Raw genomic sequence first — 26,697 nt, forward strand, 5'->3', positions numbered from 1 at the left:
ATCTACTAATGATATGCATATATTAGCAACTGGGACTGAGTAGCAGGCAGTTTACTCTGGGCACGCTTTTCATCCAAACGTGAAAATGCTGCCCCCTATCCATAACCAGTTTTAACATCAGAAGCCTCCTCCCTAAGTTTGTTTTATTCACTGCTTTATCACACTCTGCTAACCGTGATGTCCTAATTTTGCACGCCCAATTTTTCCATTTTTGATTTGTTAAAAAAGTTTGAAATATCCAATAAATGTCGTTCCACTTCATGATTGTGTCCCACTTGTTGTTGATTCTTCACAAAAAAATACAGTTTTATATCTTTATGTTTGAAGCCTGAAATGTGGCAAAAGGTCGCAAAGTTCAAGGGGGCCGAATACTTTCGCAAGGCACTGTATATATATATATATATATATACACACACTACCGTTTAAAAGTTTGGGGTCATTTAGAAATGTCTTTGTTTTTTAAATAAAAGCACATTTTTTTTGTCCATTAAAATAACATCAAATTGATCAGCTGCAGAAAATGTTTTGTTACCCTTCCCCAGATTTGTGCCTCGACACAATCCTGTCTTGGAGCACTACGGACAATTCCTTCGACCATGGTTTGGTTTTTGCTCTGACATGCACTGTCAACTGTGGGACCTTACATAGACAGGTGTGTGCCTTTCCCAATCCTGTCCAATCAATTGAACTTACCGCAGGTGAACTCCAATCATAGTTGTAGAAACATCTCAATGACGATCAATGAAAACAGGAGTCTCATAGCAAAGGGTCTGAATATTTATGTAAATATGATATTTCTGTTTTTTATTTTGAACACATTTGCAAAAATGTCTAAAACTCTGTTTTAGTGTTGTAAGTAAGGGGTTATTGTGTTAAGATTGATGAGGATTTGTATTTTATTTCATCAATTTTAGAATAAGGCTGTAACATAACAAAATGTGGAAAAAGTCAAGCGGTCTGAATACTTTCTGAATGCACTGTGTGTAATGAGACATTACATAAACTCTTTATAGTGGTTTATTGACATTTTAGAGGTGATAAGTTGGACAAATCGGGTGAAAACAGCAGTTATCCCAACACAACATATCTTCCCATTTCACTATCGATCAGTAACCTTCACTTCTCCAGACACCATTTTTATAAAGACCCAGCGAAGCTCTATTACCTGCTTCAATCATGCAGAGAAGCGCAGCGGGGAGGTCTCGTCATTGATTTTACTGGAATTTGAGAAATTGTACTTTACAATGGTATTACCATTACAGTTGACTTTGTAGTATAAACTAATTTCTGCTAAGGTCAAGTGTACGGGAACACTGTGATGTACTTTAGGTAGCAGTAGCTTGGGCTGGCACAGGACATGGAGCCATTTCTTCAAAAGTTGTGGGTCCTTGGTGTAATATTCATGTGTAAACATACTGAATTGTAATTGGATGCATTTTTACCGCCATATCATACTGTGCTATGATTGGTTAAGACCACCCAAATGGTTAGGTCATGGCATTTTGATCCTAGTTGGAGATACGTGAACATGCCAGTTATAGCTAGCTAATAAAGAGCTACGTTAAGAAATATCCTGTAGTACTGCATTGTATTATTTTGTACAAAGTGCGCAAAACAAGACACTTGGATAGGCCGATGTTAGCTTACCAAGGAATTGTTCTTGGAGCCAATTCGTACAGCCTGACGCTATACAGTTTGTGTTTGAGTTACTACTTGTTATTGTCATCTTCGTTGTCTTCACCTAACCTCAATCTCTTCCATTCACTCTCTGCGCGACAACTCAATACCGCAGACAAATTAGCTGATTCCTGCCAGTGATGCTGTAACGAAGACGCTGTGAGTCGAGAAGCAGGTGCAGGTGAAACGTTTAATAAAACAACAAACATTGTTATTCTGCACCTACATGAATGTCATTCAAAACTTACTACGCAGTAAGGACAATGTAATAAAGTTTATATTCACCTTCACCCATCAGTGCATGGGCATTGTACTGGAGTTGTACTGTACTCAAAGTAGCATACAAAGCAGAAATACAATTAATCTGATCTACTCAATGACCACCAGTAGGCTACTGTAGCAGTCTGTATCCACTAGGATGAGCTGTCTCCAATGTTACAGTATAACAGCCAGATACTGACTTGTAGTCATGTAATTTACAAGACGAGTGTTGGGGTGGTTTTACAAGAAAGAGAGATTTGGTCAAAGACAGTATGAAGATAGGGTAAAACTGCTTCTTCAATAGAAATCCCGGATAGCAGTTGTAGGCGATGTCATGGCGACGTTGGCTAGCAGAGCTCATCCGTAGAGAAGCAAGTCATCGGATCGAATGGTCTGTCGCTCCGAACTGCGCATGTGCGGGCCGTCAACTCAAAGGCACTGCTTCGATATAAACTTGTTTTTGACGAAAATGAAAACGTGTCAGTTCATCACTTTCACGAGGTTGCTGTAATAACAGGTTCAACTAAAGAAAATTGTCTCGAATCTAGGTTTTGTCTTTTGATTTCGAGAAAATTAACAACTAATGAAGATGTTTTCACTTCTCTCATTGACATCTCAAACCCCGGCATGTTCTGTTTACTATTTCAGAAGTGTTCCTGGATGTCTCGCGATGTTGCGCCTCTGGGTTTAGAAACTCTGTGATTTGGTCTATAAAACAGTGTGTAACACCCGGTCTACATCTTGGTAGAGACACATATCATATTTATTTTGTATACTTGGCTCTTCTATTTTGAACATCTACTTGTGAATTTTTGTCTGTTTGACATCCATCGGCAAGCTTCGTTGACTTAAGGTAGGCTACTAACCCTTATTTAATTTAAACTGTAGGCTGAAATGGTTACTTAGCAAAACCTTTACTGGGCAATCATTAAAACTACAATCCGTATTTGGTGAAACTGGCACGTCCGTTTGGGATATTACAACAACGAATAAAGATACTTTAAACAAAGAACACCGTTTTCCCCCCCCATCGGACGGAAATCATTGTAAAGAAAATACCACTGCCTGACGCTCCTCTCCTCCGTTTCATCACCGAAACAATATCAAAGCCGCTGGCGCAGTTTCACCAAATGTAGATTCTAACTTTAATTGATCTTTGAGAAATAACATTGTCAGTGCCTCCAGTTATTGTGGTCCACAGCTCAGGGATGGGGTTAGGGAAATGTAATCTCTCAAATTCTAAAGTGCTCTAGATGCCAGGACTGACAGTCCATGATATCTGCATTATAGTTTTAACCATCTTTTGAATCAATACATTTACAAACAAATAAGCGTTTATTTCGGGTTCTAATGTGGTAAGACAATGGTAATAAGCTCGTGACGTATTTATAAATTGTATTCTTCAAAAATTGATGGTTATACTGCGTCATTAATTTAAATGTCCAAAAACCAATCCCAGACTGTAGCTTTAATAATGTGGATAATTTACTGAACGAAAGTGAACCATCGCGCTCTCCCAGATGCTTGGCTGGTGCGTAAATCCACCGAATTCAGACAAACAAAGGGTCTAATGGGTTCGCACTCAAAGTTGTGCATAAAGCGGACTTGATTATTCGATGTTTTTAGTTATTTTCACTGCATCGGGGATAGCGCAGACATACGTTTTGGCTTTACAGCCTTCTTTAGTGTTTAGGTACAAAAAAAATTGAATCCAAAACAACATCTGTAAAGAACACATGCACAACAGGTGCTTCTAATCAGGGTTGGCGCTCATCTGCCAATCAGAGGCATTTCTTCGTGTATTTTTATTTAGGATTTTTATTTTTATTTAGGAAAATAATATTTACAAAGATCATGTGAAAGATTGGACCCGCTATATAAATGATTGCTTTATGAACTGGACGAGTTCCGAAATTAAATTCATTCTTTAACTCTAGATAACAATCAATTTCCTTAAACTATGGTAAATAACATCAACTCTATACATTTCTTAGATGTACTTGCTACAAAGAAGGTACTATCTAGTAGTACAGTTTACAGGAAACCTACAGATAACAATTAGCTGCCAAATATGGTACTTTTTATCACCCTCTCCCCCTAAGAGGTTTACCAGTAAGCCAACTTAATAGACTGCATCGCATCTGTGACACAGAGGAAGAATATGATAGACAATCAAATTCTCTCCTAGAGCGTTTCCACTTGAGAGGATAGGCGATACCTGGCTTGATAAAGCGCATAAACAAGTTAAAAGCTTGACCAGAAGCCAGTTACTTAATAAATCCAACAAGAACATGTGAAACTGTTTTCTGTAAACTATATACTCACGTTCAGTGATCGCCGTAATGGCATCAAGTCTGTTGTTAATCAACATTGGCACATATTATTATCAGACTCCTCTTTAAATTCTGCCTTCCAGAAGCCACCTTTATTCACCTATAAACGATCAATAAATCTATCGAACATATTGGTTCAATCAGATGTGGTCAGAGAGAGAAAAGAGACATTCATTAAAGGATGATTCCCCGTAGATCTTGTACCTCTTGTAGCGCCATAAGGAAACATTCTACCGTTGTAGGGGAGAGCGAGGTATGTTGTCACACTTTTCACGCTGTCTTGACATTTACTGGGCACAATACATCACAATGGTATAAATGTCATACCGAATGAAAGATGGAAGTCTTGGGCACATAGTTTGTATTCATTGTATCGTCATATCGTATTTCAGTACGAAGTTGTAAACCGTTAAATAGAGAGTGTGCACTTGTAGATGTTCGCACTCTTGTCTGGTAAATTGTCACATTGGATTATCAACAAATAAGAAAAACAAAATGTGCCTTGACCAGACGAAGTATGTTGGCCAGTGGGGTAATTAGGCCTGGGCTTCCGGGGCTTCAGCCCTGGATGTTTTTGGTTCAGCCCCGACCCTTTTGATGGTATTATTAAATTTTTTTACATTTCAGTCTCAGTTTCCATAAACACACATCACTAGCGCAATGCAGTATTGTTATTATTTTATTACCTTCATTAAAATAAACAATCCAACGGAAGACTGCGGGACAAAAATGTGAGTGACTCAAATGTTTCCATAACATAATGTATCAGTGATTTTTACACACACTGCATTGCCTGGGCAATGAGCAAAAAAAACAAGTAATTTTGTTAACAGCAAAATGATCTGTTGAAAGGTTCTAATACCGGGGCTGCTGAAGTAACCCCAGTACTGATATGTTTTCAGAACACTGAGTCATGTCTGACTTGGAGACCATCGAGCTAGCCGCTCTAGGCCGACCCTTCCAGCTGGGGATGCTGTATGACTGTCGTAGAGATGTCCTCATTCCAGGTACAGGAAAATATTCCTCTTTGGTTTGGAGGTAATCAGTATGCATCATTTTAAATTAATTGACAGTGTTTCCACCATTGAGTTGGATAGAGGGCACACTGTTCCAGCACAGGGAACACAATTGAGGGCTTTCACTATTTTAAAGTAGTTTTTATGGATTTAGGAAGAATCAGCAGGAGGGGTCAGCCAATGAATTGCACTTCTGCACAGACATTCCATAACTGCAGATGTCAGTAAATCACCAACCTTGGCTTTATACCTGTTCAGACTATACTGTAACACTCCACACAGTAGGTGGTGGTCTGCACCTTTTCAGTTTATTTACTAACTGCTAATACACTCATAGAAGTTGAGGACATTGCCACCATTTACATTTAAACAGTTTCTCCAACTCAAAATGCATCTCAGCTAATAAAAATAGTTGATTTACTTGCATGTGACAGAACGCTAAATTGTAGCTTGTCCCATCAGATAACATGGCATACGTTAGCCCTATGCTAACCTCACCAGGTGGCAGCGATTATATTCTGTCTGATCCCACCTGAGGACCCAGATTGAATTATGTAATCCTTCCTTAACCCAAAGGAAGTATCTCCCTGTTGACCACTTCAAAATGGTGAAAGTCCTGAATGGAGCTGCCCATGCTAAAACAGGCTTTTGGGCACTTAAGTCCTCTGTGGTGCTGTCACAGAATCAGCCATTGCAGAGAGAGATGAGTTTTCTGGTGCATCTCTATGGTTACCACAGAGTAAGAAAAGCTAGAGGATGCACTTGGGACAAAATAGTGATGGCATGCAGGTTGTTTTTGAAGTGTTCATATAGTAGTAATGCTGTCAATGGCAAAGATGGCACTTTTTTTCCCTTCTGAGAATGTAATGTGGCACCATTTGTCCCTGTAGGGAACCAACTGAAAAAAGGTTCTAGATAGAACTCTTTCTGATTCCAAATAGCACCTTTTATTTGGAACAAAGGTTCTATTGGACCTGAAAGAAGCTCCAGATAGAACCCCTTTCCAGACTGGTTCACATGGTGCTACAGAGCATTCTTTACTTCTGAGGGTAGGAGGTGTAGGTTTTCTAACTATGGGTTGACACCTAGAATATTTACTTTGAGTTCAATATTTACCTTCAATTAGTTATTTGAATGAAACCATGTTTACATATAGAAATATTCACACATGTACACATTGGAATATAAATTTCACAATAAATGTTCTTTGGTCCTTCTCTTTCAACTGCAGGTATCACTCTCTGGGATTCTGAGATGCTTCAGAAACACATCAATGTCTGTCCACAACCGAACACCGACTTCAAAATCATTGCTTCAGACTCAAGTGAAGCCAAGTCAGAAGCTTTAAATGTGTCTGCATCTCTTGAGGCTAGTTTTCTTAGTGGCTTAGTCAGTGTGAAGGGTTCTGCTGAATTCCTACATGACAAAAAGACCTCAAAGCGTCAGTCTAGGGTTTCTCTGCAGTACCGTACCACCACTCGCTTCGAACAGTTGACAATGGACCACCTGGGGGCAGGAAATGTGAAACACTGTAATGTCTTCCAAGAGGGCTCTGCAACCCATGTGGTGACTGCCCTGCACTACGGAGCCCAGGCCTTCTTCGTTTTTGACCAAGAGGTTTCCTCAGGAGAAAACCACCAGGACATCCAGGGAAACCTGCTGTGCACAATAAAAAAGATCCCTCTCACTACAATAGAAGGGCAGGGAAATTTGAAGATGAGTGAGGAAGAGCAGAGAGAGACCAATAAATTCAACTGCACCTTCCATGGTGATTTTGCACTAGAAAACAACCCTGTCACATTTGAAGATGCCATCAAGGTGTATGCTGGCCTGCCACGTCTGCTAGGGGAGAAGGGAGAACATGCTGTGCCCATGACTGTCTGGCTCTATCCTCTCAAGAACCTGGACTCTGCAGCTGCCCAGCTAGTCAGGCAGATCAGTGTTAGCCAGGTACGTCGCACACAGCGAATCTTGGACGGACTGGACAATACTGATGTACAATGCCAGGACATAATGAAGGAAGACATGGCTATCAAGTTCCCTGAACTCAAAGCCAAGCTCAACACATTCAGGGACTTGTGCTCAGAGTACAAGCAGGTGTTCCAGAAAGGTCTCTGCAAGGTTCTTCCCAACATAAGAGGAGGAGGAATGGAGGAGGAAGAGCTGATCAAAATGCTCAACATCAAAGAACGATCTCCATTCCAGAATGACCTCATGATCACGTACCTGGACGACAGAGAGAGAGAGATGAATGTTGTCAGCTCTTACCTTGACATAATGAAAGAGGTACAAGTTGTGTACTCAAGCAGTGAATTGGATGGAATAGTGCTTGATCAAGCTAATGATTATGTAGTGTGTTTTGCATTATCCTTTTTGAAGGAGAAAGAAGAGTATCTGGTAGTCTTGGAGAACTACTTGCTGGAAGAATCTAAGAGTGATTTTTCACTGACACCTTACAACCCCAACGCAGCCGGGAAGACTGCAGCAGAAAAGTGGTTTCGCTCGGGTGAGGTAACGACCCTGACCAGGCAAACCATAAATCTGTTCCTAGACTTCATAGAGTCTAACAAAGACAGAGAAAATCTTGCATTCTGCATTGCATCAATTCCAAACAAACTCCTCACCGCATCCTCCATCCATGTCTATGAAAGAGGGACACTTTTGAATCCACAGTTTGAGCTGCCGTCAAAGCCAAGTGTTCCCACCATCAAGAGTCTGGGGCATGACTGTGTCCACTTGCAAGTCAACCCTCCCAACCTTGGTGTTACCTCTGTGGAGTCGTACCAGGTTTTGTACCAGGCTGAGCTGGCTGACTCTGAGTGGATCGAGGTCAAATTGGGTGCTACAACTAACCAGGTCACCATGAGTCGTTTGGACCCTTACAAAAAGTACCGCTTTAGCTGCAAGGCCGTGTGTATACCTGGTGTGAGCCTCTGCAGTGACTGGACAGAATACGTCAGGACCCGCCCATGTAGCCCTCCTGGACCCCCCACAGAGAAGAGGATAGAATCGGGAAGTATCCGAGTGAATTGGGACATTCCTACCATGGTGGGAGATGATGTTGACGTCATTGGTTATGTGGTTGAATACAGAAAGAGTGTAAAGACTATAAACAATCAGATGTGGCACACCATCAAAACCACCACTAGAGAGGGTATACTGGAAGGACTAGAGGCTGACACTGCATACAGCATCAGAGTCTCTGCTAACTGTGGCAAAGCAGGGAACAGTCTACCCAGTCCTGAGACTGTCCTGACTACCCTTAGGGTCTCTGATCCCCAACCGAAGACGAGCAAATCAACCGGAGCAAAAAGTGAGGAATTCCTCAAAAAATCCAAGAAGGTGGAAAAGGGCAACCCCTCAATCCACTTGCTGAATCTGGAACAGAAGTATGGTGTAAGTGACAGTTTTAACCAGTACACATTTGGGAGGAAAGTTGAGCAACGGAATAACACGGTGATATTGCTTCTGGGGGCCACAGGTGCAGGAAAAACAACTCTGGTCAATGTCATGATAAACTACATTCTTGGGGTAAAGTGGGAAGATTGTTACCGCTTTAAGCTCATCAATGAGGTGACCAATAGGTCACAGGCTGAGAGCCAGACTGTGGTTGTGACATCATACGAGCTCTACAACCAGCCAGGCTTTCAGATTCCTTATTCTCTGACCATCATTGACACACCAGGGTTCGGAGACACCAGAGGAATGGCTCATGATAAATTGGTCACCCAAAAGGTGAAGGATTTCTTGTGTAACCCTTTAGGGATTAATCACATTGATGCAGTCTGCTTTGTAGTGCAGGCACCACTTGTTCGTCTCAGTCCTTCCCAGAGATACATCTTTGATTCCATCCTGTCCATCTTTGGAAAGGATGTTGCTGAAAACATCCTGATGCTTGTGACATTTGTTGATGGGAAGCACATACCGGTGCTAGAGGCCATCAAAGCTGCAAATCTTCCCTGTAAGAAAGACAAGAAGGGGCTACCAACCCATTTCAAATTCAACAGTTCATTTCTGTTCTTAAAGGAGATGGCGAGCAGCTCTGAAGATGATGATTTTGATGATGATCATAAGGCCCAGTGTCCAGAGCAATGGAGGTCAACTTTCAAGGAGATAAAGAAATTTTTCCAAGCACTGGAAAGCATTGAGAGTAAAGATCTGACCCTGACAAAGAAAGTTCTGGAAGAACGTGAGCTTCTGGAGAAGACCATGACATGCCTGACCCCTCAGATCACAGCAGGTCTGTCAAAGCTAAGCGAGATCAAAAGCTTCAAACAGTGTCTGGAGAACGAGGACGAGAACATGAAACAGAACAAACATTTTGAGACCGAGGTAAATGTGTTGCAGGTCAAGAGAAGCAAATTAGCCCAGGACTTTGCGACAAACTGCAAGATATGCAATTTCACATGTCACACCTGCTGCTTCCTCCCAAATGAGGATGACATCAAAAGTTGTGCCGTGATGGATGATGATGGCAACTGCACCATATGTCCAGAAAAATGCTCTTCTAATGACCACGACAGGGAACAAGTCTTGTTGACTTACGAAACAAAGACTGAGAAAAAGACTATTCAAGAACTGAAGGACAACTTCATGAAGGCGTGGGGCAAATCTATGGAAACCAAGGAGATGCTGGATAAGCTTGAGGATGAATTTCACATGATCCATGACGCGCTGATGAATTTGATCACGCAGTCTTCTGACTGTCTCAAGAGACTTAATGATGTTGCCCTGAAACCAAGCTCTCTCTCCACTATGGAGTACATTGAGATGCTCATTCGCACAGAGGAGGACGAACACAAGCCAGGCTTCGAGGATCGGATCGTTGGGTTGAAGAAAATAAAGGAAGAGTCTGAGATTCTGGACAAGATTGCAAAAGGAGAAGATTTACTCCCAAATGAGAGATCATTCTTAAAGGATAAAGAGGATAGAGGGCAGGAGGTTCCAACATAAGCCGGGGATGTGATAACATTATCTGGAAACAAAATTTTGTCTCCATTTTGAACATTAAGCTTCCCAACGTAGTCGGAACGTTTGCGTTTATTGGCTACATCCAACTGAGATGTGGGGTTCATTGGATTTGTATTAAAACTCTTAGCCTCGTGTAAAGCCTTATGTTAATTTGTCCACCCCAAGGTAACTGAACAAAAATTAGGTCCTAGATTAAATCAGAACTCTATAGAAAATCATTGTCTTTGTTCAGGCAATGTGAGAGATGTAACTGCATCAAATCCCTTAGTGGCTGTTCTTGTGGTCATTGTCACAAAGCCACACCCATCCTACCGGTGCTAGAAGTTCAGAACTAGCAAGTGTAGACTATATAGAAATAATGACACATTGAACATCATTAAATGCTATATAGACACTCAAACAAGAAGAAAATAACTTAAAATAAGGAGTAAGAATTGATATGATCCTAATGGAGGTGTACTGTGTATTACAACACACATTCCTATGTTCAACCTTGTCAACCGGTTTCATGAGATTTCTACTAATGAGATCAGTATAACGACGGGAAACGCTTGCTGATTTGACAGCTACAACAGCAGTAACACCTCTGACATTGCCTAAGGGTCATTCTATAAGCTAGAGTACCAGTGAGGATTTCCTGCGGTGGACAACTGACAGCTACAACACCTCTGACATCGCCTAAGGGTCATTCTATAAGCTAGAGTACCAGTGAGGATTTCCTGCGGTGGACAATTTACAGATACAGCTGTTGATAATTAATTGATATAAGGAACATTCAATAAAATTCACAAGTTAATTTAACCAACTCTGTTTAACCCTTTCTCATTGTTGGTGTCTTGACAAATTTGTCCAAAATCATGTGACATAAAACACTACATTCATGGCCGTGTTTGTTGTTCTATCATATATTAAGCATTTGTCAATGCTAGTGGTTAGAGCGTTGGACTAGTAACCGGGAGGTTGCAAAAATACAAAAATAATCAGTTAAATGAGACATTGAACTTGATCCCGGTAAGAATCCTGGATGTTGCTCCGACAGTTCTTTGTATGGAGAGTTTGGAAATGCTCTGTAACTAGGCTTACTTAACATTTAGTGTTTCCTTATGTTACGGTGTGAATATAGTTTTCAAATTGCAGAGCGCCAAATTCAAAATACAGAAACACTCATAATAAACATTCATAAAATATATAAGTGTTATACATCGGTTTAAAGATGAACTTCTTGTTAATCCAGCCGCTGTGTCAGATTTCAAAAAGGCTTTACGGCGAAAGCATACCATGCCATTATCTGAGGACAGCGCCCAGCGTACAAAAGCATACAAACATTTTACAACCAAGTAAAGAAATTACAAAAGTCAGAAATAGCGATAAAATTAATCACTTACCTTTGATGATCTTCATATGTTTGCAGTCACAAGAGTCCATGTTACACAATAAATGCTATTTTTGTTCGATTAAGTCCCTCTTTATGTCCCAAAAACTCAGTTTTGTTGGCGCGTTTTGTTCAGTAATCCACTGGCTCTAAGGCGGTCACGACATGCAGACGAAAACATGCTAATGGTACCTGTAAAGTTCGTCGAAACATGTCAAACGATGTTCATAATTAATCCTCAGGTTGTCTATTGTCTAAATAATTGATCATATTTCATCCGGACAATAGCGTCTTCAATAGAAAAGGAAAACAACGAACGGCACGCAATCGGTCACGCGCTCAAAACAGATCTGGTTCATTTAGAGTCCACTAAAAAAATGTTCTCATTCTTCCTCGTTTTTCAGAATACAAGCCTGAAACAATGTCTAAAGACTGTTGACATCTAGTGGAAGCCATAGGAACTGCAATTTGGGTCCTATCCAAATACATACTGTATAGGCGTTCAATAGAAAAGTACCCACATCAAAAATATCCCACTTCCTGGATGGATTTTCCTCAGGTTTTCGCCTGCCATATCAGTTCTGTTATACCCACAGACATTATTTTAACAGTTTTGGAAACTTTGGAGTGTTTTCTATCCAATACTGGGCCTGAATAACAGGCAGTTTACTTTGGGCACGTTTGTCATCCAAACTTCTAAATACTGCCCCCTACCCAAGAGAGGTTATTAACATTTAGGGTTTCCTTATGTTATGGTGTGAGTATAATTTTCATGGGCACACATTTTCACACATCAAATGTATTTTCTGAATGACAATCAAGTGACAAACAGCCGTTGTGATACAGCACTCGATGCAACAGCCAAAGTGTGGGGAAAATATTGTTTGCGAGCAATGTCCACAATGTTTTGTTGTCTCCTTCGTTAATCCGATGAAGACCATTGTGCCGTGGTCCATATTAGATCAATCATCTGTCTGCTTGATTTACAGCAGGGTCACGTTAGAATGAAAAGAGAACGAGTCAAGGTAATGAGTTAAAGTTGTATTGGACACAGAGTCGATTGTGCGCAATTGTGTAGCAATTGGTTTTGGATTAGGGTAGCCTAGTGGTTAGAGCGTTGGACTAGTAACTGAAAGGTTGCGAGTTCGAATCCCAGAGCTGACAAGGTACAAATCTGTCGTTCTGCCCCTGAACAAGGTAGTTAACCCACTGTTCCTAGGCCGTCATTGAAAATAAGAACTTGTTCAGGCCAAAGAATTCAATATTGGTTTCCTACAGACCAGAGAATCTTGTTTCTCATGGTCTGAGAGTCTTTAGGTGCCTTTTGGCAATCTCCAAGTGGGAGATTGTATTTGTATTTTACTGAGGAGTGGCTTCCGTCTGCCCCTTTAACCATAAAGGCCTGATTGGTGGAGTGCTGCAGAGATGGGAGAATCTTCCAGACGGACAACCATCTCTACAGAGGAACTCCAGTGCGCTGTCAGAGTGACCATCTGGTTCTTGGTAACCTCTCTGACCAATGCCCTTCTCCCCTGATTGCTCAGTTTTGCTGGGCGGCAAGCTCTAAGAAGAGTCTTGGTGGTTCCAAACGTCTTCCATTTAAGAATGGAGGCCATTGTGTTCTAGTGGACCTTCAATGATGCAACCATTTTTTGGTTACCCTCCCCCAGATATGTGCCTCGACACAATCCTGTCTCTGAGCTTTACGGACAATTCCGTCAACCTCATGGCTTGGTGTTTGCTCTGACACGCACTGTCAACTGTAGGACCTTATATAGACAGGTGTGTGCGCCTTTCCAAATCATGTCCAATCAATTGAATTTTCCACAGGTGGACTCCAATCAAGTTGTAGAAACATCTCAAGAATTATCAATATCGAGTCTCATGGCAAAGGGTCTGAATACTTAAAACCTCTTAAGGATCGGGCCCTTCTTTTCAATTTTTGCCTAAAATGACATACCCAAATCTAACTGCCTGTAGCTCAGGACCTGAAGCAAGGATATGCATATTCTTGGTATAATTTGAAAGGAAACACTTTGAAGTTTGTGGAAATGTGATATTAATGTAGGAGAATAACACATTAGATCTGGTAAAAGGTAATGAAACAAACATGCGTTTGTCTTATTTTGTATCTTTGGAATGCAAGAGAAAGGCCATTATCTGATTTAGGACTATAGGCGCAATTTAGATTTTGGCCACTAGATGGCAGCAGTGTATGAGCAACGTTTTAAACTGATCCAATGAACCATTGTATTTATGTTCAAAATGTATCAGGTTTGCCCAAATGTGCCTTTGCAAAACCACTCAAGGTGGTCAATATATATATTTAAGTACATAACTGTGCACTCTCAAACAATAGCATGGTATGTGGTCACTGTAATAGCTACTGTAAATTGGACAGTGCAGTTAGATTAAGAGTTTAAGCTTTCTGTCCATATAAGACATGTCTATGTCCCGGGAAATTATCTTGTTCATTACGTCTTGCTAATCACATTAGTGCACGTTAGCTCAACCGTCCCATGGGTGGGACACCGATCCTGAAGAGGTAATCCAATTTCAGCAGTGCCGATGTAACGGATGTGAAACGCTAGCTTAGTTAGCGGTGGTGTACGAAACAAACTGTTTCAATCGGTGACATAATTTGCTCTGAGACCTTGAAGTAGTGGTTCCCTTTGCTCTGCAAGGGCTGTGGCTACTGTGGAGCATCCTATGGAGGGAAGCATCATAACCATAGGCTTAGTTGTGTTCGTGCATGGATACCATACCTGAATATTGAGCCAATCCCAGAGCTGTCAGCTCGTCCCCTTGTCTGCTGGGCTTGATGTTTTTCCTCAAAGAAGTCTTGAGCCTCCTTGACAGTGGAAAAGATTTTGGTATACTGGTAGGTCAAGATGAACTTTGGCAGGTTTAGCTGATGAACTTTGGCAGGTTTAGCTGGAATCTCACATCATTGGTCACCCTGTTTCTACAGCTCAGCACTCGGCTCTGTTTAATGCTAATCCTCTTCCATGCGGCAGGGTAGCCTAGTGGTTAGTGTTGGACTAGTAACTGAAAGGTTGCAAGTTCAAATCCCCGAGCTGACAAGGTACAAATCTCTCGTTCTGCCCCCGAACAGGGCAGTTAACCCACTTCCTAGGCCGTCATTGAAAATAAGAATTTGTTCTTAACTGACTTGCCTAGTTAAATTAAAAAAAGGTAAGATCCCCTCATTCTGCTGCAAGGTGAACAATTTGCCATTTGACTTCAAAACTGTCAATTTGTACAATCCTATACCGGGGTCCTTTGCGGACCAGGGCCGTGCAATGTTATTCAGCAGCATGGGAAATAGCATTCTGAGCCAACTCCTGCACTCATGTTGATAAATTCATTGCTTACCGGACATATAAATCACAGGATTATTTCACATTCATGCACAAGTTAACTGCAGATAAACAAAGACCATGGTTAAAACCAATTTATTGAAATGAAAAAGAATGACCGTCTTTTCTATAGGTCACAGACAAACACCATTACTCAGCAAAACCTCAAATAAACGAAGCAGAACACACACGGAAAAGACAAAGGAAACCACTGCTGCTCATGATATTTATTAACAATGTTGAGCCTTAGGTCTTCAGGTATCCATGTCCCAGGTGAGTCCCATATGGGCTACCACACAACACAATTCCTTCCAGTTGATCACTTCCTGAAACAGGAGGTAAGAAAAAAAAGAAGGTATAACAGTTTAACATTCAATGTATCAAAAATATATGATAATATATATTATATAATTTCCTACCATACAGTACAAACATTTCAATGAAAATCAAAGACAAGTCTAAAAACAACCCTCCACAAGCAGGGTCTGTACTATTATTTTACCATCATGTCTGTAGAATTAAACAGTCATAAAAACAAAACCGTGAGGAACTGCAATGAGATCGTAGACCATCAGCAGTAATACATTAAGTCCTATCAGGTACCTATGGAACCAGTTAAATGCTGCTTCACCCAACCCATTAGAGGAGTCCATGCAATAAGGAATGATCAACAATATCTAAGGCTTTGGAGAGATCAATAAACTATTGTGCTGATCATTTTATTATCCATAGTATTTATTATAACATTTAAAGTCAGGGCTGCTGCAGAAATTGTGCCCTCAGGATAAATGTGTAAGATCAATTGTTGATCTTAACACTGGCCTCTAGTGGCAGTTCTGTGGTAAGTTACCAGAGGAAGAAAGGAAGCGTCAGCCATCTTGGAAACTCCGGCCACATGGAAGAGAATCTGAAAATGTATGAGTATTGTTAAGAGTTAATTCCCATTTTAATACACCGAAGTCCGGTCAAGTCAATAACAGCCACTTGATGTGTTCAGAAAACCGAATTATCACCACTAAACAATCTGACGGTAATTCCAGCTGTTTTCAGTTTAGTCGTCGTCATCATTACCACACCAGAACCCATAGAGAAACACACAGCATAGATATAGAATAGGGTTTCACAGATTGTGAAAGTGACTACTCACCTGAAGTATAGATGGGAGCTGAGAATCAGCAAGGGGCAACCGAACAGACGAGGAAGATGGCAAATGAATAAATAATTAGTCAAAAGAAACCTAAGAGTTGTCAAATTAAAACACGCTCAAACGTTAAAAAAAACAAAAAAACAAATGTCACCACTAAACGATCTGCAGGTAATTCCAGCTATTTTCACTTTAGTATTTATCATAGGGGCAACAGGGTAGCCTAGTGGTTAGAGCGTTGGACTAGTAGCCGAAAGGTTGCAAGTTCAAATCCCCGAGCTGACAAGGTACAAATCTGTCGTTCTGCCCCTGAACAGCCAGTTAACACACTGTTCTTAGGCTGTCATTGAAAATAAGAATTTGTTCTTAACTGACTTGCCTTGTTATTTTTTAAAACTTATTATTATTTTTTTTAGCATAAACACAGGTGACCAAGCTAAGGCAGCTTGAGCCCAGAGTGAATGTCCTTACCGTCCAGTCCAGGGAGAACTTGCAGGGATGTTATTCAAAGGGACACCACCTGAAAAGTAGAGAATCTAAGATTACACTATGTGATAATGTTCTATTGGCAAGTTCCAATTTTTCGAGTCGGAGCCAGGGCATGTTCAGAAAACCGAATATCACCACTGTACAATCTGACGGTAATTCCAGCTGTTTTCAGTTTTAGTATTCATCACAACACAAAATTACAGCTACCCTGAGAATGGGACAGGTGAGGTGTTGGCTCTCGCCAGCGTGATAGGCTTACCTTACCAGGATAAGTCTACTTGCCATCAACCCATTGGGGTGGTTTAACACCTGTTAAAAACACAATCACAAGGGTTATGAGAATATGAATACTATCAGCTATTCAGAAGCAGCTCAAGAGTGGGGAAGAACCTAAAGTAAATATTAAAGTAGCTGCCAGGTCAGGTTCAGAAAACCGAATATCACCACTGTACAATCTGACGGTAATTCCAGCTATTTTCAGTTTAGTATTCATCACAACGAGACTAGACAGATACCAACGATAAAATGTCAAAGTGAAGTCTAGGTGAAATGGGTGTGGTCGTCTTACCTTGAGTCTTCTAGTCATCAACTCATTGGGGCGGTATCACTCCTGTTCAAAACAAATCACAGGGGGGTTACGATATGAAAGCAATTATCTCCTGAACATGGCTGAAGTTCTCTTAACACGGCTGTTGCTCAGAAGTAGTTGAAATCATCAGTTGTTGCATCAAACTCTTCCCATTCAAGCATTCATCACTGCCAGCTGTGGCCATGGTGCCTATTCAAAATAATTGATCAGAGGACTAGACACCAATTCGTTTAAAATTATAAACAATTTGCCATTGAATACCCAACTAGACATTACTAATCAGGCCTCAATAGCCAGTTGAATTTACCAGCCATGTGCAGTCAATGGTGTATGCGCCAGTTCACAGCGCCCTGGCCAGGTCCAGAAGGAGTGGGCTCCCGAATCTAGAACTGATGTACAATTTGGTTAATGCATGAGGGCTAACAGGACTTGCATTTCAAAAATGTGTGGACTAGCTAACTTAGCCAACTAAACGTCTCGATTTAAGATGGAGTTGAGCTGCAACTATGGGCGGACTGGAGCGCCGACGTCACAACAGTGACGTTTACAACAAAAAAAAAAAACGACTTCAGCGCCCAAAGAACAGGCCGCAATTACAAACATGTCTGTAATTTCGGGATATTCTATGGGTACTGAAATCAGTAGTTAACTTCCATGTTATGTAACGTATGAGCAGCGCCAGTTCGTCAACACTAGTCGCCCCTTAGCTCAGTCATAAAGCGTGGAGTTGAGTTTAATCGGCTACAGTTACTCACGCTAATTTCCATTGCGTAAACTGGTTTTTCCGTGTTCGTGGATCAGATGGCTAACAGTTTAGGAATCTTCGTCTTACTAGATCACATCCATAAATTGTCAAAAATCTACCATGTTACTTATGCATTAGCAGTTAATTCAGTAACATCCGCGCCAAACATAAACTTACCCCCGAAATGGTTTACGTTTCTTCAGTTCCCCACGTGCATGGTTCTGCAAGGCCCAACCCTCCACAACTACCAAGCTAGCTACTTAGAGTTAATGACCAGTTCCAGGAGCATTGCAAGACTCAAGTGGCAGCAGTGTACCAATAACTAACGTTAAACACCAATGAAGCATTTCTAAGACATAACTTCGACATTGAGAAAGACGTCTTCAGGTCGATCACAAGACTAATCGAATGAGCAAGCATGTGGCTGGCCAGTCTTTTGCGCTATATAAACTTTTGGTGCATTCAAGCGAATTGGGGATTCGGAAAAAAACGAGCTCAGAATGGGGGAAAAAAAATCTTAGGATCCGGACGTCAGTGACCTTCATGTCAGAGAAGTCGGAGTTCTATGACGATGGCGCTTTCAAGACAACTGGGAACTCGGAAAAAAACGAGGTCAAATCACGACGTAGAAAGAGTTCCGACTTGGAATTCCGAGTTGGATGACCATTCAAAATGATTTTTCCCAGTCCGAGCTAATTTTATCCAGAGTTTTTTTGTTTGTTTTTGTAATAACAAATCAATACATAAAGCACATGAGGGAACACAAGCATACATAGATTACAAACAATAGACAATCGAGCTAGGGGGTACAATATCACATTACAATTACACAAGGACCTTAAGGGACATGCATATACTTAAAATTCTAACAGCTTTTTTGTTAGTATAGCATTTAACCGTCTTAAAATACAGTTCAATTTATTTTTGTAGGGTACGAAAATGTGGTTTTCTGTTTGTAAATTTACATTTGTGTATATGAAATTTGGCCAAAAGAATAATGAAATTAATTATATAAAAATGATTCCGCTTATTTCTATTGTATGTAAAGAATCCAAACAGTACATCTCTCCACAATAGTGTAAAATCTTCATAAATGTGTTCAATTATAAACCTACTGATGTCTTGCCATAGTTTTCTTACATGCATACAATGCCAAAAAAGATGCAAAACTGTTTCTGGGTGGTCATTACAAAAGGAGCAATTTTATCCAGAGTTCCCAGTTGTTTTGAAAGCGGCATGACGCCCGAGTTTACGACTAGTAATTCCAAATTGGATGACCGTTCAAAACTCATTTTTCCAGTCAGAAATCGTTTTTTATTAGTTCCCAATTGTTTTGAACGCACTGAATTCGGAGGTCGGAGATTCCCGAATTCCGAGCTAGGTTGAGTCGAGAACGCACCATTTGGTCTCTGGGCATTATATTGAAAGGGTGATGACACGTTCATGTGCTCATCGAAACTCGGACATTTCTGACTTGGAAGTTCGTTGAAGAAACATGAGTTCCGAGTTTCCCACTTGAAAGTACCAGATTCGACTAATAGTAAGCTCCTCTAGTCTGTAGGGGAGGAAGGTAGGGAGTCTGTAGGGTGGGGAGGAAGGTAGGGAGTCTGTAGGGTAGGGTGGGGAGGAAGGTAGGGAGTGCGATGACACGAGGACATCTCCTGAGTACAAAACAAGTGGAGTTACTTTTACTTATTCTCTTGAGAACCGTAAGGATCTCGAGGTGGAGTCAGCCGGTAGTAATGATTGCTCTGAAGTTGAGCCTGACCAAGATGAGGTCGACCTTACCTGTGGCAACGGGTGTGGTGGAGACTTCCTAGCTTTGCCCCGATGAACAAACCAGAAATGATTATGGACCGTTAGGAGCGAGATTTTTTGCAGAAAGTGGATCCATGTTTTTTTGTCCGACACATATGTTGTATGAATCTGGGTGATGAACAAACTGGGAACTGTTACATTTGTCAAAGTCTCGGGAAATGGAATTGTGTTGATTTATTTTGTGCATCGTCCGTCCAGAGGCAGCAGGTGCTCCGCATCACGTGTTCCGGGGGTCAACCTGTGTCGTGCTTTGCTCTCCGGAGCAGGGCGTCGCTCAAAATAATGATCATTGGGGTGACGTTGAGTGATAAAAAATAATATTACTGGTGTTTGTGATGACCAACATTTCGTGAGATGCAGAATACCCTGTCCTTGTTGAGCTTTGATATAGAGTTTTTACCTGCTATTTTTTTAACTGGGCAAGTCAGGAAGTACTAATTCTGATTTACAATGACAGTCTATCCTGGCCAAACTCTAATATGGATGACACTGGGCCAATTGTGCACCGCCCTATGGGACGCCCAATCACAGCCGGTTGGAATACAGCCTGGAATTGAACCAGGGTCTGTAGTGATGCTTTTGAGCACTGATATGCAGTGCCTTAGACTGCTGCGCCACTCGGGAGTCCAAAAAGTAACTCCACTTGGTTTGTTCTCAGGAGATCAGGAGGGCATAGTCAGAGGGCAGTGTGATGATGGGGTTGGGAAAGCACTTTGTGTAAACTGTGGAGGGCACACATGCAGCTGGAGATCCGAAGTGCCCTGTACGAGAGAGACAAGTGGAGATTTACAGAGTTTGAGTGGGGAAGAAGGTTTCATTATGCTGAAGCATTAAGGACCGTAGAGGATAGCCAAAGGGTGAGGGATTCAACTGGTGAGTAGGCTTGAAGAGAGGGAGAGCCAGAAGGGATGAGTTTTAGTAAGGTTGGATTTCTTGCGTTTATAGCCATGGTGATCAACTGCACTGCACTGATGGAGCGGAAAGCACAGAAGATAGATGAGGTAGTTGAAGCAGCAGAGAAACATTGAGATGTGACATTTTAGTGCAGATGATCTACAGGGAGTTTTGAAAGAAGGGGTTCCATCCTCCCAGTCCGACGGCCTGGTGAAGGATCATTTAGGCCCAAAGTAGTCGGATGGGTGGTTGTTTTTTGGGGGGATATAGTGGAGGCTCCACAGGAGGTTGGTGACACCTTAATTGGGGAGAATGGGCTTGTGGTAATGACTGGATTGGAAATAGTGTAATGGTTACCAATACATCAAACATGGTTTCCAGATGTTTGATCCCATTCCATTTGCTCCGTTCCGGACATTATTATGAGCCGTTCTCCCCTCAGTAGCCTCCTGTTGTGTTTTGGTGCAGGGTTAGATGGTGGTGCAATTCAAATGTTTCAAATTCTTGTGACCAAAATGTGCAATCCACACTCCGACCTGCGAAAGGCAGAAATACATAAACCGGAAATTCACACCAAAAAGAAAAAGAAGAATCTCTAAGCAAATCACTTAAATTCATTTGTACTCGGATATTCTGAGTTTCCGGTAGGACGTGAACGCGGAATGAGATCATCAACGTGCGCACTTACACAGACAATAGGGCCCATTATGACGTGTCCCACTTAGTGTTCGCTGTTCTCTGTTGTAATAATCTAAGGATTTGTGTGCACGGTTACACAGATCAGAAAATAGTGTGTCTTATATATCAAATAATCTTATTATTTCTGAAACTATGGACGCCCCCGAAGAGAAAACGAGTCTTTCTGCTGCACAAAGAAGAGCAGAAATTCGGAGGCGAAAATTGCTCATGAATTCCGAAGACCGAATGAACAGAATCGTGGGTTTCACCAAAGCTGAAGCTGAAAAGAACGGTAAGGAAAATCTAACTGATGGTAAATGGTTTGCTGGCTGATCAGACAAGCAGATTGCATTGCCTGTTAGTTTATTAGCTTGCAGCTCTACCATCGAAACTGGCAACTAACGGTAGCTTGTTACCATCTAAATGTTAGCTGCACAGTACACACTTACTGAGCTAGCTAGGGACCATAATGGTGCAGTGAGTTGAAGAGAAACCTTGCGTCAGTGTGGAATGTACTGTAGTCATGACAATTCAGTGCCCTTCTGTAATATATAAAAAAGCTTACTAATATAAATGTGCATTTATATATATTAGTATCAGTCAAAAGTTTGGACACCTACTCATTCAAGCGTTTTTCATCATTTTACTATTTTCTACATTGTAGAATAATAGTGAAGACATCCAAAATGATGAAATAACACATGGAATCGTGTAGTAACCAAAAAGTGTTGAAGAATCTCAAATATATTTTGGATTTCTTTAAAGTAGCCACCCTTTGTCTTGAGAGCTTTGCACACACTCAAGCAGCTTCATGGTTAATTTGAGGAATTGATTTCCTTAATGCGTTTCAGCCAATCAGTTGTGTTGAGACATGGTAGGGGTGATCAAGTGCATATTATGGCAAGAACAGTTCAAATAAGCAACGAGAATCGACAGTCCATCATTACTTTAAGACATGAAGGTCACCTAATGTGGAACATTTGTGAAGTCGCAAAACCCATCAAGCGCTATGATGAAACTGTCTCTCATGAGGACCGCCACAGAAAAGGGAGACCCAGAGTTACCTCTGCTGCAGAGGATAAGTTCAATAGAGTTAACTGCACCTCAGATTGCAGCCCAAATAAATGCTTTAAACAGTTCAAGTAACAGACACATCTCAACAGACGAGACGGCGTGAATCAGGCCTTCATGGTCGAATTGCTGCAAAGAAACCACTACTAAAGGACACCAATAACAAGAAGAGACTTGCTTGGGCCAAGAAAAATGAGCAATGGACATTAGCCCGGTGGAAATCTGTCCTTTGGTCTGATGAGTCCATATTTTGAGATTTTTGGTTCCATCCGCTGTGTCTTTTGTGAGACACAGAGTAGGTGAATGATGATCTCTGCATGTGTGGTTCCCACCGTGAAGCATGGAGGAGGAGGTGTGATGGTGTGGAGGTGCTTTGCTGGTGACACTGATTTATTTAGAATTCAAGGCACACTTAACCAGCATGGCTACCACAGCATTCTGCAGCGATACGCCATTCCATCTGGTTTGCACTTAGTCCCACTATCATTTGTTTTTCCAACAGGACAATGACCCAACACACCTCCAAGCTGTGTAAGGGCTATTTGATCAAGAAGGGGAATGCTGCATCAGATGACCTGGCCTCCACAATCACCCGACCTCAACCCAATTGAGATGGTTTGGGATGAGTTGGACCACAGAGTGACGGAAAAGCATCCAACAAGTGCTCAGCATATGTGGCAACTCCTTCAAGACTGTTGGAAAAGCATTCCAGGTGAAGCTGGTTGAGAGAATGCCAAGAGTGTGTAAAGCTGTCATCAAGGCAAAGGGTGGCTACTTTGAAGAATCTAAAATCATCTAAAATATAATTTGATTTAACACTTTTTTGGGGGGGTTATTACATGATTCCATGTGTTATTTCATAGTTTTGATGTCTTCACTATTTCTGCAATGTAGAAAATAGTAAAAATAAAGAAACTCTTGAAAAATATTCTGGTACTGTGTATATCCATATATAGAATCTCTATGTTCGTATCTCACTTCACAGAGAAGTCTAGTTAGCCTAATCCGTTAAACTGACAATGCCGTCTCATACAGGAGCGTCAAGTCGTGTCACAGAGCCTAGGTTCCACCTGGACTTGGACAGGAACAAGCCGTGGTCAGCATCCTCATCCCCAAGACTGTCTCCATTCCTCCCAGAGGCAGTAGGCAGCAGCCACCCCCACAGCAATCTTCCAGAGAGGAAAGGCTCTCCCCTGCCAGACAGCAGCGAGGTGCTGGGTGTAGACAAGGATGTGACTCCAGGGGTCCGGCAAAGGCCACGGGGAGAGGCCCAGCTGGCAGCTGATGAGCCCAGCCATTCCGAATCCCCACGCAGAGGGTTTCAGAAGTATTTATCCCGCTTTGATGACGCCATGAAGCTCAGAGGCCAACTCGCCAATGAGAATCAAGCCCAGGATGCAGCCGGGTCAGACCCAGAAGAGTTGGACTCCTTCAGGCTCTTCAGGCTTGTCGGCAGTGTCCTCCTCGCCATCTTTGTCAGAGGTTTTGTCTGCAAGTATCTGGTGAGTCGGATCAGAAAAGTGTTGCATCTTCCCTTGAGGTTTTTGAATTTGTTCAATACCACTGACCTATTCTGTCTTCGATTCGGCTGCACTGATTGTGTTATGAGAGTAGACCTGTAGCATTTCACTAACTAGGTTGTACTCTTTTATTTTGCAGTCCATATTCGCACCATTTCTCACCCTCGAACTGGCCTACATGGGGTTGTACAAGTATTTTCCAAAGGTTTGAGATACAATTACACCGTTACTATGTGGTGAATGGAGCAGAGCTATAACAAATGGGTCAGATGTATGTGGTCATATCCTGTGCAGTATTATTATACATACATAAACGTGTAGTAACTTTCCACCAGGTTGAGAAGAAGATGCAGACCACAGTGCTGACCGCCGCCCTCCTGCTGTCTGGAATCCCCGCTGAGGTCATCAACCGCTTCATGGACACCTACAGGAAGATGGCTGACGTCTTCGCCGACCTCTGTGTCTACTTCTTCACCTTCATCCTCAGTCACGAGATCCTGCTGTTGCTTAGTTCAGAAGAGACTGATACTCCCTGATGGACTGGAGGTCGCCGTGCTATGGCGCTGTAAATGTCACCCCCTCTCTGGGTGACAGAGGAGGGCATGACCCCTGATAGTGATCCTTCACCCTACCTCCCAACCATGTCCCATCTTGAGTCAGTACACCCCATAGGGGAGGGTGTTCGAGGTGCAGGGTCTGCAGGTGGATAAGAGAGGAAGACAGAACTTACTGGTTGAACAAGGTAACATAACATGCATTTGTGTTCTGGCCCTCTTACTATCCAGTAAAACAACACGTCACTGCACCTATCTGTTGTATATTTAAACATCTTACATATTAATCTTGTCCATAGGAGCTGCTTTTAAGTTACTGTTTAAGTAGCTCCCTACAGTGTTTACATAAGTGGTTCAGTTACTTTGCCATTTTGTTTGTTTCAAGTGAATTAATCTATCTCGTATGGAAGACAGGAGAAGCACTTGTCTTCCAGTGTTTTTGTTTTTGCACCCTTTTATGCTTTAAAGACATGGTTGACTTTATCTGTGCAAGCTCTTATTAAAAGAGGTCAATTGTGTCATCTGAACTAGGGAGAACAATTGCTTAGGATTGTCTTTTTGGAAAGTGTGTTTTGTCACTGCTATTCAGTGTCGGGCGGTGGGGTCTTATAAGCTTGTTTATTATTATTATCTGTGCTGAATAAGTCTGATTTGTGGAAATGTCATGTATTGCTCTCCTAGTTTTTTGATTTGATTTGATAGTTATCCCAGCCTCACTAATACAGTCTTTCTGTGGCATGCTACATCATCTGTTAATTAAACAAACAAAAAAAATGTATTTAACAAGGTAAGTCAGTTGAGAACAAACTCTTATTTTCAATGACAGTCTAGGAACAGTGGGTGTAACTGCCTTGTCAACTCGGGGATTCGATCTAGCAACCGTTACTAGTCCAACGCTCTAACCACTAGGCTACCTGCCTCCCCACATCCTACATGGCATCCTACATGGCATCCAAATTAATTATTTTAGTTGGTGTGAGACTTTTTTTTTTTTTGTGTGACTTCATTGGTGTGTTCTTGTTTGTCAGAACGGCTTGATTCATTTTCATAATTTTGAAAATTATAATTTTGTTTAAGGTAAATGCTTTATTCACGCTTTATTTATTTTATGTGAAATATTGAAATCAATATCAAACACAAAGATAAAGAGATGGGAATGTTGCATCTTATAGTGGTATTTAAGTTCTGCTAAACAACATACTGTAATGAATATGCTGTGTTAAACAAATAAAACTTTGGAACATTTCACCATTGTTTTTGTTCAGTCATTAAACTCCTAGATGTAGGCAGTGACCTTGTACATTTGGGTTTATGTCAACTATGTCTTATGATGTGTTTATGCACTAGGAGAGTAAATGATAATAATAATTTAAAAAAAACTTCTTAGTAACAATATTTCTACAATAATGACGTTAAAATAATCATCCCACCACTAGAGGCGGACACATCCAATGTAGCTACGCAATCTAAGAAGAACCGTCACTTTTTGATTACGTTCCAGGAAACAGCTAACGTGATCACGCATGAAAACAAATGCACAAAGTTTAACAATAAAACATTGATATTTAATCTCTTTGTGGACTCAACGTAAACATGGGGCGCGAGTCAAGGTAAGTGAGGAGTTTACGGGTCTCTTGTAATTATTATTTTTTGTCTGTTTTGAAGGATTAAAAAAAGCCGAGCTAGCTATCAAGTGTGCAACGTTGATCCAACGCGCTAGCTACCAAGCTAGCTAACGTTTACAGACCATTGAATGTGATAGATAGCTAGCTGGCTAGTTAGCCTAATAGGCAAAGTAAAAATACTTGATAATGCATTCACAAACGACACAATTATTTAAAACACATTGGCCATGTGCTGTGCAGTTGTATATGGTGCTTTCTACACAACTAGGAACTCGGGGGGGGGGGGGGGTCAAATCATGACGTTCGTGATCTTCAGGTCGGGAAAGTCGGAGGCCAAAGATCTGTGCAGAGATGGCCGAGTTTCCGACTTGCAATTCTGAATTGGATGACTGTTCGAAACGATTTTCACAGGCCGAGCTTGCTTTTTTTTCCCTCCGAGTTCCCAGTTTTCTTGAACGTAATGAACTCGTACATTTCAGAATCCCCAGTTGTTCCGAACGCGGCATTACTCTCTCGCACTAACGACGTTTTTAACTCGCATATATATATTTTTATGTCAGTTGTTTTAGTTAAGTGATTGA

General features: G+C 41.4%; 3 protein-coding genes, 1 long non-coding RNA gene, 3 other non-coding genes and 1 pseudogene across 7 annotated transcripts in view; 3 read left to right on the forward strand and 5 right to left on the reverse strand.

Annotated features, from left to right (window-relative positions):
- The first annotated feature begins 2,415 nt into the window (after positions 1-2,415).
- On the forward strand, positions 2,416-11,059 carry LOC118966694. The gene is made up of 3 exons (XM_036989544.1): positions 2,416-2,791; positions 5,174-5,278; positions 6,519-11,059. The coding sequence occupies exons 2-3, from the start codon at positions 5,185-5,187 to the stop codon at positions 10,238-10,240; spliced, it is 3,816 nt and encodes a 1,271-aa protein (XP_036845439.1). The 5' UTR covers positions 2,416-2,791; positions 5,174-5,184; the 3' UTR covers positions 10,241-11,059.
- A 4,010-nt stretch (positions 11,060-15,069) lies between these two features.
- Positions 15,070-18,542, reverse strand: LOC110533283. Its single transcript, XR_002474937.2, has 8 exons — positions 18,134-18,542; positions 17,519-17,600; positions 17,191-17,232; positions 16,882-16,931; positions 16,605-16,653; positions 16,137-16,154; positions 15,840-15,896; positions 15,070-15,315 (listed from the first exon to the last, which is right to left on the reverse strand). It is a non-coding gene; the product is annotated as an uncharacterized LOC110533283 (long non-coding RNA).
- Positions 15,981-16,059, reverse strand: LOC118937088 (annotated as a pseudogene).
- On the reverse strand, positions 16,267-16,341 carry LOC118937091. The gene has a single exon (XR_005034485.1). It is a non-coding gene; the product is annotated as a small nucleolar RNA SNORD65 (small nucleolar RNA).
- LOC118937090 lies at positions 16,737-16,812 on the reverse strand. Its single transcript, XR_005034484.1, has one exon. It is a non-coding gene; the product is annotated as a small nucleolar RNA SNORD65 (small nucleolar RNA).
- On the reverse strand, positions 17,046-17,120 carry LOC118937089. The gene has a single exon (XR_005034483.1). It is a non-coding gene; the product is annotated as a small nucleolar RNA SNORD65 (small nucleolar RNA).
- Positions 18,543-21,324: 2,782 nt separating the features above from the next.
- On the forward strand, positions 21,325-25,739 carry camlg (calcium modulating ligand). The gene is made up of 4 exons (XM_021617362.2): positions 21,325-21,638; positions 23,453-23,919; positions 24,077-24,142; positions 24,273-25,739. The coding sequence occupies exons 1-4, from the start codon at positions 21,500-21,502 to the stop codon at positions 24,471-24,473; spliced, it is 873 nt and encodes a 290-aa protein (XP_021473037.2). The 5' UTR covers positions 21,325-21,499; the 3' UTR covers positions 24,474-25,739.
- Positions 25,740-25,944: 205 nt separating this feature from the next.
- Positions 25,945-26,697, forward strand: part of ddx46 (DEAD (Asp-Glu-Ala-Asp) box polypeptide 46) — a 26,365-nt gene continuing 25,612 nt past the window's right edge. The window contains exon 1 of the mRNA XM_036989546.1: positions 25,945-26,101. Within this exon, the coding sequence (XP_036845441.1) occupies positions 26,085-26,101 (17 nt within the window). The 5' untranslated portion in view covers positions 25,945-26,084. The remainder of the gene's footprint in view (positions 26,102-26,697) is intronic.

The sequence above is a fragment of the Oncorhynchus mykiss genome, chromosome 10 (genome assembly GCF_013265735.2).
Source record: "Oncorhynchus mykiss isolate Arlee chromosome 10, USDA_OmykA_1.1, whole genome shotgun sequence".
NCBI lineage: Eukaryota > Metazoa > Chordata > Actinopteri > Salmoniformes > Salmonidae > Oncorhynchus > Oncorhynchus mykiss.